This window comes from Diadema setosum, chromosome 18 (genome assembly GCF_964275005.1).
Source record: "Diadema setosum chromosome 18, eeDiaSeto1, whole genome shotgun sequence".
Classification (NCBI taxonomy): domain Eukaryota; kingdom Metazoa; phylum Echinodermata; class Echinoidea; order Diadematoida; family Diadematidae; genus Diadema; species Diadema setosum.
In genome coordinates this window covers 19364935-19377894 of record NC_092702.1, presented here as the reverse complement: position 1 = coordinate 19377894, position 12960 = coordinate 19364935, and the positions used below count along the sequence as shown (strand labels likewise).

The 12960-nt window shown below is 39.3% G+C and overlaps 1 protein-coding gene across 4 annotated transcripts in view; it reads right to left on the bottom strand.

Annotated features, from left to right (window-relative positions):
- LOC140241692 (inositol polyphosphate-5-phosphatase A-like) overlaps nucleotides 1-12960 on the bottom strand; it is a 116732-nt gene that overhangs the window by 84653 nt on the left and 19119 nt on the right. For all 4 annotated transcript variants that reach the window (XR_011902096.1, XR_011902097.1, XR_011902098.1 and 1 more), the window contains 2 exons: nucleotides 10935-10976; nucleotides 4471-4571 (listed from right to left, as the gene is read on the bottom strand). Coding sequence is in view for 1 of the 4 variants with exons in the window: in XM_072321435.1 (XP_072177536.1) it covers nucleotides 4471-4571; nucleotides 10935-10976 (143 nt within the window). In the remaining 3 variants the exon portion in view is untranslated. The remainder of the gene's footprint in view (nucleotides 1-4470; nucleotides 4572-10934; nucleotides 10977-12960) is intronic.

The following is a 12960-nucleotide window of genomic DNA, read 5'->3' as shown; positions in this document are numbered from 1 at the left end:
GCATTTCAAACAAGCTTTGTCATAATGAAATGCCTGCAGCAGAAAATGCCATTACTCACTTTTTTTCCCCCCCAAGTGCTCCTCATCAATGTTCATTGAATCTCTCTGATCCCATTTTGCTTTCTAAATTTGAAAAGCATTCCCTTTTCAAACACACTCCATGAAGATGACTTTCTGTTGCATAGCAACCTGTTGCTTAGCAACACTTGCCACTCTCTCTCACACACAACACACAAACAAACTCTCTCTCCCTCTCTGTGTATAAATACTCCCCTCTGCAAACACCAGCATACGTGTACTCTTTCAATCTAGCACAGGCACAACTTTCCTCATGGAGACTGAAATAGGTGGTGGATGTGAACAACAGCATTCAATGTTAACGAACCACTTTCATCTATTTTCAAATTGATATATGATTTGGCCAGAATGAGATCATGATTATCATCTGGGGCCCGTTTCATAAAACTTGTCATCAGTGACAACTGCCACATTTCTATGGCCGTGTTTATGCTTCCCCTTTTCGAGCCAGAATCAGCGTTTTGATCCACGTTTAGTTCAAAACGCGGTTGCGTCCTTGCTCATTTCGATGTAAAAGCCGTTTCAAAACGTTGTTTCAAAATGCACAAAATAGTGCGTTTAAGATCGACGTTCGTACAGAAACGCTGTTCGAGGGGAAGTATAAACAGGCACCAAAATTTAAGGACGTTTAGAATGACGTCATTAAAAAGGTGCTTCTGGTTCCAGCAAAAACCCCGCGCCGCTGGCCACATCACGTACCACATATGTATGGATGGAAGCATGCACACTGCGTGCCGCTGACTCGCTACGACAACGGATAAGCTGAACAGCAAGCTGGCCGTGTTTATGCTTCCCTTTTTACTTAGATTTTTTTTGGAACTTCTATTTTTGTCAATTTGATTACTCGAGTTGGTGAAGATTTGCGGCTGGCCGGCAGGTCAATAGTTACTAACCTCCATCCCATGGTCGAGTGGTAATTATGGCTTGCTCGAAGGGCTCGAATTATAGTGAGGAGGAACTCATGGCTCTCCTCCTTGCTTGGGCCGAGCCCAAAACACAGCAAGAACTGAACGGTTTTGCCAGAAACAAGACCGTGTTCGACAAAATAGCTGATAAGATGGCAGCACGATCGAGTAATGAGCGAAAATGTAGCTAGAGGTACAAAAAGACAACGGTGTTATCACTGATTATCATCAAGCGCAAACGAGTGCAGTCGAAGACCTGTCTCGGTGATACGTGATCGGACGTACACGAACAATCCATGCACGAGAGATGAGAGAGTATAGTAGCTAGCTTCGCTATCATGCAGCAGCCGACTTCTCGATAATTAAAGCGCTCGCCTCAGAAAGGAAGCATAAACAGTACCCCGTGGAAGCGCGTTTACGATCAGCGTCTACGATCGGCGTTTCAAAACGCACATTCTGCCCTCGCAAAGGAAGCATAAACACACCCTATGACAAATTTGCTCTCAGCCAATCAGATGCAAGGATTTCAGTAGCTTGTCACATCTATGACAACTTGTCACTGATGACAAGTTTTATGAAACAGGCCCCTGGATGTGTCAAATTGCACACCGCAAAGGGGTTTCAAGCTCATTTGTAATTGAGATTTTGAAACTTGTTTTCTGAACGTATCTAGAGTTACTTAGCATACAGGCACACACAAACAAGTCCCCCTCTGATCACTAAATTGCACACAATGTTTAATATGATGGCTGTGTCACTAATGCTATGACTCGTCAATCAAACATATAATGCAAGTGTAGATACCATTTAACATGCATTAGCACTCACACACAGATATATGCACATCCACAGTGGAGGAGAAAGGATTTACCTAAACCATTCGCAGCATGTAACTTTTGCGGATTGAAGCCAGTAGTCTTTTTCGCAAAATGAAATTTTTGCAAATTACCACTGACACACACGGCATTGTTTAGACAACACTTTCCAGGCATTTCGCTTTCACCAAACTCGACTCCTCACAAAGTTAACAAAAGTTTCATGAACTCAAAATTGTATACAATTCATTTATATGTTTCTGTCTTTACAGTATTTTACTTAAAGGTCCTGTTTACCTTTGGGAGCAGTGACTTAAAAGATGTTCAAAATATCACTTTTGATGTATATGTGTAGGTCAGTTGTATCACAAAACATCCTACCATACAAAATTTTTGCAATAAAGCCTAAAAAATAAGGAGACGTCACTTTTTTTCTCATTAAACCATAAATGTAGACGGTTTAGTCTAGAAACATTTTTATTATAACTATTGTTCTTATTTTGTCTATTAAACAATAGTTAACATCGATTATACGGATTTAAATTTTTACAGTGGTTGTTTCTATCCCTAACTCACATTTTAGAACTATTTTGAAGTACTAATGCCAGATTTTTGTTTCTTCTGCAAATGGTAAATTATGCCTTTACGTATGGAATCTGTCCAGTACCAGAAATGATTACAAATAATAATGATAATAATAATAATAATAATAATAATAATAATAATAATAATAATAATAATAATAATAATAATAATAATAATAATAATAATAATAATAATAATAATAATAATAATAGTAATACTACTACTACTACTACTACTACTACTACTACTACTACTAATAATAATAATAATAATAATAATAATAATAATAATAATAATACTTTTATCATTATCATTATTATTATTATTATTACTATTTTTATTAGTGCTATAAATTCATCTCGGGTTTTGCCCTACACTTTCAAAAACCATTTAAAAGGACAAATATTACTAAGCAGTCATGACCAACTTTGGAGGAAACGTCTATTCCCCACCTAAGGCACACCATAATGCCACTATCGTAATCTGATGCAAAATACATAGTGGTAAGTAGAGCAGACATTTTGGTCATTAGGGACTTTTCGATTTGCACGTTGAGCCAGGCGTCACCCTGTTATGACGTAGTTTTTACGTACTGCGCATGCGCGAGTGTCGACCCTCGGCTCATCGCACAAATTTCGAACGCGTTAACCCCGGTTATCACCGTCCACCCAAATCGGTTGCGCCGCGCTCAACCCACCTTGCTGTGACGGCACACTCCGCTCGGATATAGTGCGAAAGAGCACGATGACTCTCGGGAAATCCGTGCTCAGTTCACCTGTTTTCCTTTTTCTTTCGAGAGAATATTTATATTCTAATTACATGAAAGTTTATGATCTTGATACGTCACAGCAGCAGCGCTGACATACAAACTACAGCCTCTGGTACCTACTTTATTTGCCCGTTTTCACTGTTTCGCACTTTGCAACTGCCTACCGTAGTCCAACACATGCATTTACACGTAATGCTGTACGCAAACAGATCTTTTGGCCTAGCTTTTGGCCTAGCTAGTGCAGCAGTGCATTTGCCTAGTCTTACCATGCATCATGTTTTAAAATCCACATAATTCCTCCCAGGATGCGCATCTAGTCAAAGACAAAATAAATATTACAAGTACAGAAACGAGTCACAAATTCCGCATATATGCACACAAGGCACAGGTTGCCTCCTGCACACGCCACGAGACGTGACGCCGGCGCCCAAAATCGAAATGTGTTTTAGCAGCGGGTCAACGTACAGACGTGACGCCTTGACGTACGGTTGCGCTCGGCGGCACGTCCTTCTCGTTCACCCAATCGAAAACTCCCTAATAACCCGTTGAGGACGAGTCCCGAGTATACTAGGGCAGGTGTCTATGGGAAATGCGTGTTGTAGCCAAATCAGTCCGTCCTCAACGGGTTAAGTCTAGGGTTCAATACTGGAGCAGCTTCCTCTATGCTCCTCAGCATTCACAATCACAAGACATCTGACCTGCCTTCTTTAAAGGTAAAACCTACCTTAATTCTCAGAAGGGATCAAAATTCCACTATATATGTAGAATTTGCTTGCATTATATCAAAAGGGTCTACCTAGTAGAAACTTGTCTGGCTAACGCGATTTGCCCAGGACAATTAGTTGTTTTGGAGTACTTTGAGATCAAAAATGTAAAATGGGATGGTTTTAATCAGTACAATAGTATACAGCTTTTATTATGGAAGAGCCCTCCCCATTCAGTGTTGGGTACGCAGAATGTTACATGTGATAATCAATCATGCCCCAGCAATTGTATTCCCCATCAAGCGACATGTGATTTACTCTCGCTAGGTAGACCATCGCTTCATAGATACTGCTATGGCCTAATTTGTTGAATACTAGATACAAAACTTGTACGTAGCAACGGTGATCGGATACGTTCTCGGTGTTATTTTACACATTCTTTACACACGTCTATTCCAGAGCAAAAATCAAGTGTCTGCAGGCGTATGGAAACTGCCTTTACCTTTTACACAGTTCTGGCTAAACATTACACATGGGCAAATTGCAATGAGGAAATAAGTTTACAAATAAGATATTCAGTAGAACTGAGGAAAGCTGGTTTCGACCACACTCACTGGACAAACTTGTCGACGTGCTGCATGCTGACTTCGAAATTCTTCCCTCCCAGCTCTTGACAATGAAGCGCAACGAACTGTGGCTGGAGTCTCTGTATCGTCTGAATTGCAAAAAAAAAAAAACAACATAGAAAAGGTTCTAAGTTTCAAATGGTTCAATCTCTGCAGCCATTTTTACAGATGCAACTTGGGGGAAAACATCAGTATCATAGACACACTTAACGTTGGAACTCCATAAATGTGGAAGAAATTTTAACAAATATAGCAGGGCATGACAAAAATAATTATAATGTTACTGGTATATCTCCCACTTGCCCTTATGGGCATATGGGCAAGAGTACCCATCCAGCTTACTTGCCTGAAAGTGAGTTTCAGTTGGCCAATGGTAAGTAAGCATGTGGGCTGAAGCATCCTGAATAGCTTTACTGTAAAAGTGGATATTTTCGCGCAACTCATTTTTCGTGCTCGGTAGGGTAAGAAGAGTTTTGTGTGTTTTTAATTCCGCGGAATCAAGTCATCAACTACTAGAACACAAGGCAAGCTTTTATTTTCGAGCAAGTTTCTGGTTGCGCGAAATGTGTGAAAATTTCAGCACTGCCCAAAATTTCCACTTTTACAGTATTCACCACTCCACAGTCAATAAAAATGAGATAATTGTAAAGAATTGATCCATATCAGTCCACATACAGGATATCCCATGGCTGAAAGAGCAGCACTGGAGTGGTTTGCTTGAACTTTTTTGAATGCTATAATTGCTGAATGAATTAACTGGCAGTGATTTATAAACTGTAAATAATAACAAATTTCTCCTCTTTGAGATATCAATACATAACTTGCTCATGTTTCATTTCTGGTTGGACAATAAAGAGCACCACCGTAGTTGTTTTGAGAGCTGTAAGTTTGAATGCTTTTGATCATATATGGAAAAGTGACTGGCCTCCTTACGTGTTATTGTTTGTGTATAACATGCGCGTGCACTGGCTTGATTTGGGTTAAACTCTTTGGCACTGTTGTGATTGTTACAGGAGAAATTAATGGTGTACCATGGACGATTTATAACTTATGAACTCAACAAAGCAAGAGGAACACAAATGAAACTCTGAGGACAAATTGCACCCAGTTCGAGGATTTAGAATTCTGTATCAAAGTTACCCTGCATGTATTCTAACTGCTACCAGGTTTAAAGGGACATTCCAGACGATTTTCATAATTTCACATCATGTAGTTCATAAATCGACAACTCCATGTATAGATTTGTGGAATTTATTGTGGTTCTTGAGCAGAGAAACAATACTTTGAAAAACCTTGAACAAATTACACTGAACAAGGATGATGACATAGGAGGTTCACATATTTCAGAAATGTAGCAGTATAATTCCGTTGCAATACCGCTTGCTTGCGAGTTCACCTGTGTATAATATATGCATGCCTTCTTCTTTTGTTCTGCTTCCTTGAGCCCCAACTCATACATTCTTATGGTGACTCTGCCATGTCATCATCCTTGTTCATTGCAATTTGTTCTAAATTTTGAAAATATTCTTATTCTTCATCCCAATTATCACAAATTCTGAAACTCTGTCCTCATTATACCTAATTTATAGTTGTTCAAATGTAAAAATCTGAAAATCATCCGGAGGTTTCCTTTAAAGCCTACCTCAAAAGTGCAGTCTTGATTGCAGAATCTTCTCTTGTGCTCTGAATAATCATCTACTCTAACTAACTCACCCTGAACATACACTTCATTTAAATGACTCTCTTCACAATATATCAAGGACATTCCTAAAGGCCCGGTCCCACTGGCCGACGGACACAAAGCGTATGCAGAAAGGACACAGCGGACGAGCAAAATTTCGGGGATGGCTTCATCCGCTTTCATCCGCTCCAGAAATTGACAAAATTGGCGAAAATTGGCGGTAACAGAACGGAAATAGAACGGACGTGGGTAGTATGTAGCGGGGATGTTAAACGGATGTTCATCGGAAGCCTAGCCAATGAAAGCGGATGGAAGGGGATGACAGCTCCGAAGGGGTTACCGGAGATAATTGCGAAACGGACGCATAGCAGAAAAAGCGGATGCAGAGTGGATGCAGAGCGGATGCAGAGCGGATGCAGAGGGGATGCTTTCGAAATGCTTTATATACGAGATGCATATGCTTCAATCCTTTCTATTAACGTGCTGTTAACGATGTAAAGACGTTCCACGTACCATATCTTTCCTCCCTCTTTCCGTTTTTAGCTGCAGCGGATGTGAGTTGCGAGGATGCCCAGAGGATGCAGAGAGGATGCAGCGGACGTTTAAGGGATGCCGCACGGACATACAACGTTTGTTGCTCGTATGTCGCGGATTTACATCGTACACAGCGGAAAATTCATCCGTTCTAAAACTTTTAAGCAGCTTAAAACTTTTTGCGCGGATGAAATCACAGTGGACGGATGCTCGATGGATAGAGCGGATGAAACACGTATGCGATGGGTACACAGCGGATTCGTAGCATTTTCCAACGGATGGCAAGATTTTTTGTACGCTTTACATCCTCTTTGCATCCGTAAGTGCAGTGGGACCGGGCCTTTAGAGGTATTACAAACACACATAATGCATAAAATTGATTTTTTTTTTTTAACAACAGATATGCATTACAAAAAAAAATGACAATTTTTTTCTGGTCATTGTGATATAGACCTGTTTGGTTTGGGGTGTGTTTCCAAACACACCTACAGTCAGCCATTATTTGGGGCTTCAATATGCCTACCAATACTGGTACTAGTAGTTGATTTATGCATTGACATAGCAATGCACCTGACTCACTAAATCTTGTTTTTCTTCTTATTTTTCATCCCACCCCCCCCCCCCATTATGGCCAACACATGTGATGTTTTAAAACCATGATATGAAACTCGTCACACTGAAGACGAGTTAGGTGATACGCTTGGGGTCATCAGATATCGGTCACGGATGATCGACAACGAAAATGATATTAAGTAGCGCCTTGAAGTCATATTGAGATACATTCGTGAAGTCCACTTTTTTTATACAGTCCTACATAATTCAGATCAAATTGTTTCTGTCATGCAACCAAGTGGAAATTTCATGCATGTGTCGGTGTGTGCAAGTAAGTTGATTAGACAGGCTATGTAACTGAATATTTACCAATAGGTCTTCAAAATGTAAAAAAAAAAAGAAAAAAGAAGAAAACAGAAATCAAACATGGCGATAAAGTCTTTAAAGAGTCACCTTCACTTTAACATTTGTATTTTCAAATATGAACTTTGACCATTTACATAACCAAGAGGGCTATGTCTCATCTCGTCGCCATTTTATAATAATAATTTGAGTTTGACAAACCCTATAAGCCTTCAAAATTTTGCAGTAGTCGAAGCAATGTTGTCTCCAACTCAAAAAAAAGGGATATTGTGTGTGTGTGTGTGTGTGTGTGCGTATGGGTGCGTTTACATGAGAACATGATTTCTAAATGGACGAAGGTGTAATTACTCCATTGAAGAAAAAAAAGTAAAAATAGAAGTATTTTGTTTCATGCTCTTGTGGGGTTCGAACCCGCATGTGTGCAACCTCACGTCTCTGGCACCAGAGACGTCGCCTTTAACCTCTCAGCCATACAATGTATGTCTCACCGAGGAAATACGAGGAACGTAAGCTTAGGTTGTATATATGAAAGATAAATCAGGAATCGTTTTGTCCACATTCCATTCTCATTTTCAGTTTAAAGTTGCAAAATTGTCAACCTGGGGAGATTTGAAAAAATAAAATGCATGATTACTGCAGCTTATTGTCTCAGCTATAACATAGTTAAGTTTAAGAGGAAATGGAGCAAAATCAGCTGAGGTAAAGGTGCTTGAACGTTATCAAGTCAATGCATGGTTAAAGAAAAATAACCTCCCATAGACAAAACACATAAATTTGGCTGATTTTGAGTCTTTGCCTTTAATCACAATTTCCAGTATGGTGATGTCATCAAATTGCAAAACCATGACATGGACGTGAAAGGGAAATTTTTCAAAGTACAACATATCCGAATTTGGGATAATATTGAGCTAAAACAACAGAGATACCAGCAAATGAATGTCAGAAACAGTACCTCAAAAAATTAATCCCACTTTTTTTATTCAAGATGACGATATGATGACGTCATAGAGCATTTATGGAAATATTGAAACTTGAAATATTATTTACAATTCATATGCTTTTATAATGCAATAAAAACATAGGGTCACTGGACGTTTTAAAGAGCTATGGCGAAATAAACAAAGACATGTTTTTTTCACTATATTTGCACATAGACGCGCGCGCGGATTTTTCACTTTGACGCCAATGCATTCCTTTGTTATAGGTCAAAACCGATCGGAAATCAATGGATATTGTTATTTAATGTATCAGGAATCCAAATCAGTCGATAAAAGTGCATATTCATGTTGCTGATGCCCTGTGCGCGCGAAAAACGTGTGGACGGACGCGTATGCTTGGAATTTTTTGAAACGCTTAAAATTGTCTGAAACTTCGAGATTTCCCATTGGGAAGTGGTTTCGAGCATTTCAAAATTTTTACGCGCGCATACGCACGCGTCATGATGACCCGGGTAATTAGCATAGCACAGGACGATCAGTCGTGACTTGAACTTTATGTCTACCGAAAATGATAAAGAAATGACATTCTGTTATGAAGTTATGATCGATCATGTGACTTTATCTGAAAATCACAAAATGGCGGCTAGATGACGTCACAGATATGTTATTGTCATGAAAAGTTTCATGTACAGAGATATTGATATGAGATATGTTGACTGAAAATTTCATGTTATTCCGTCATGTCATTGTTGAGATATTTTGTCCACAAAATTCGTCAGAAAGAAAGAACAAAAAAAAAAAGGAAGATTCCGTACAAACACAAGAGGTGATACGCCGGTAGCGTATCACCTAAATGTATGTCAATATTGGTATCTGGAAATCATAAATGAGGAATTCTTTATGGCTTTATTAAACCAGAACAGTGACATGTTGTCATGTATGATTTAAATGTATTGACATTTAACTGTTGCGATTATTTTTTCAACTCCCTCTATCAAACTCTCATAAGATTTTGCTTACACTGCAGCTGGGCTGTGAATTTGATCAAGCCATTTGTACATCGTATGTTACAGAAGTTTCCTTCTGAAGTGACTTTTTCTTGAAGAATGTTGTTCACATTTCCACCAGTTGTTGCCACTGCCTCCCTGCATTCAAGGAAAGTGTGCGGGGGTAAATTCCCCTTATTGAAGCATCTGCCGGCATTACGAGAAACAACTACTGTAACTATTCTTGCATGAAACCTTTGAGTGTGTAAACACATTCCAGGTACTTGAATGGCACATATTTCCTGAATGACTTTATTGGATACTTGCCGCATTTATCAGTGAAGTGAACAAAGTAGTGCACAAATCAAAGCATGCACTGCATTATTAAAATCCACCCACACAGAACATATTCCAATGCTCCAGGCCCACACACCATTTAAATCTCTGTACTCTTGAAAATGATTTTTATCTAGAAAACCGGAACTGTCTCTGAACATGCCATTATTGCTACATGTACAATGTATGTGTAGCACGCAAACAAGCTCGTATGGTAGCAGCCTGCATGTATTCATGAACTGAACAGCTGTATACCAGAGGTATAGCAAACTTGTGGTGTGACACTTGAATCACCAGGGGGGCATTTCATGAAAGAACTTGTCAGATAAAATATCTGACAAGTCAATTATATCTGACAAGTTTTGAGAAATTCTTTAGTCTGATTGGCTGATTTCTCTGAACTTGTCGGATATAATTGACTTGTCGGACATTTTATCCGACAAGTTCCTTCATGAAACGCCCCCCAGGACAACAGTAAATGATTTTTCACAAACAGATAGCCAATTTGCATTATTGGACAAACATGCAATGAGAATTTTTTTTTTTTTTTGGTGTGTGTGTGTGTGTTTAGATCTACAGTTGATGCTGCCAGATAAAACTCAATAAGCAGCACTCAAGTGAGTTGTTTGCCATCAAAAATGGTGTGCCTTTTTAAAAGTAGCATGAAGCATCTTGAAAAATGAACAGAATATGAATGAAATGAATGAGACTCTGCAAATGTGAATAGAAGTCAGAATTTCACTGGTGAGCAGTGAGCCGACATTTACACTGGGAACAGCAATAACAAAAACAAGAAAAGAACAGTAGGTTTAAAAACACAGACACATACTTCAGAAATGGGTTTTCAGTTCCATTTTTTTTTTCTTCTAAATATAGAGGTAGTTGCCTGGACCACATGTGTAAACTAATAAAATATGGAAGTGAGTTTTTCACTGCCAATGTACAAATTGTAAATGCCACTATGGCATATTTCTGTATAATTGGTGTATTCATGCTCTTTAAGGAATATTCATTTCAAATCTATCTTTGGAAATCTGTTGATAAAAGAAGCTTGACACTCACCTCATAGAACTTTTCAAGCCACACAGACATCATCTGAACAGGCTGAAAAGAAGAAAGAAGAATGTAATAATCAATATAAAATCAGTTCATGATATCTATCTTTTTATTCAGCAACTAAGTAACCCCGACAACCAGTGACAAAGTATCACAGTTAGAGAGAGAACGTAGTCTTGCAAATATCCATACATCAACTACATCATACCTTTACTTACTAGAAGTAGACAGTTCAAACAGCCCATGATACATATAAGCCCATGTGACAAAAACCGACACATTTTAACAGCATTAGTATACAACTTTAAAATAGCATGTTTCACATCAGAGAAGTCGCAGGCACTACTGTAAAAGTGCATATTTTCACTCTACTAATTTTTTTAGCTCAGCTGGGTAAAAAGAGTTTCACATGTTTTAAATTCTGCAGAATCAAGATATCAACTATACTGGAACATATGACAAGCAAGTATATTCACGTGCTTTTATTTTCGCGCTAGTTTCTGGCCGCGCAAAATGCGCAAAAATTTCAACACCACAAAACTTTCCACTTTTACAGTATGTTAAAGAAGATAACAACATTGAAAGAGCAAACTAATTTGTTATATTGAAATCCCACAGAAGGAGCTGACTACAAGGGAGCGATCATGGTATCAGAAGAATGGAAACTTGCATATATATATATTTACTTGAGGACCTGACCTTGAATTGGATCTGTAAAGGGCTTTTTACACTTGTAAATTTTTGCTTAGCCCCGGACCAACGGTGGGGCTAAGGGGGGGCCTTAGCCCCACCGTTGGTACGGGACTATCCTTAGCCCACTTTCTGTGTACACTCGTTTTTGCTAAAGTGGGCTAGCCCCACCGATAGTACGGTACTATCTGGCCCTGCAAAATAGCAGGGGTTAGCACCGCAATTGCGGTGCCAAGCAAGTGAGTGTAAACAGAACGAAAAAATAATCCTGGGCTAAGCGACGGAGACGAAGTCCGACCCTCACTGACCAATCAGAAACGAGGTAATCAAGTGCTGCCGGTGCGTGCGTGTACGTGTACAGTACACAGCGTAATTATGAATATTCATGTGGTTTGGAAAGTCCGGGGCTAAGAAATACGAGTGTAAAAAGGTCAGTTTTCTCCTTAGCCCCAGACAAGAGATAGTACGGGACTAATTGGCGAGTGTAAAAAGCTGAAAAAATTGGTACGGGACTAACGATAGTCCTGGCTCAGAGAAAGTCCAGGGTTAAGAAACACAAGTGTAAAAAGCCCTTTAGTAGTACTGTGTTCATATTCTGTACACCTCTGAAAGGCATCATTACTGTAGTATGAATATCTTCAAACAGCTATGGCAGGCTCTTCATTTGAATGGACAAAGTGGACAAAACAAGAAAAAACTTTGATGGGAGGGACTGTAAGGATGGGGATTAGGATATGTTGTAACTCGCTAGTCAGAGTCCAGTGGGTATCACAGCAGTTATGTTTACACGACGCACCTTAAGATAAAAGATTAGCTTGAAGTTTCAGTCTTTGATGATTAGTTTGTAGTTTAAATAGCCTCATCAACATGCATTCAAAATTTAACAGTAGTTACATTCACACGCAGTTGCCAAACTTGAAGTTTAGGTCAAAAACTTAACTGTCAACAATTAGCTCCACTTGTAAATTCCCGACGCAGGTTCACATGCGCAAAATTAAACTTACGATATGATACGAGCGAATCCCACTCGGTGACTACACTGAAAGTGCAGACTCTGAGTCTTTGCTAGATGACCTTATGTCTATACAAAATAGCAGAGCTGGAGGTTGATGTGGATGCGAATGAGAAGCGAGGTTCACGCTAACTCACAAGCCCGTTGATTATTTTGTCAACACGGAGCGAAACTATGAGTGGGAACCCCCCATGGCTCGTGGAGAGAGCGTAAAACCTAAGATGTCTCGTGATTCTAATCATCGACTAAACTTTAAGATTGCTTACTTTTGAGTGCGTCCACATGGTGCTACACTACAAGGTAATCATCAAGAGTTAAGTTTTCAACCGA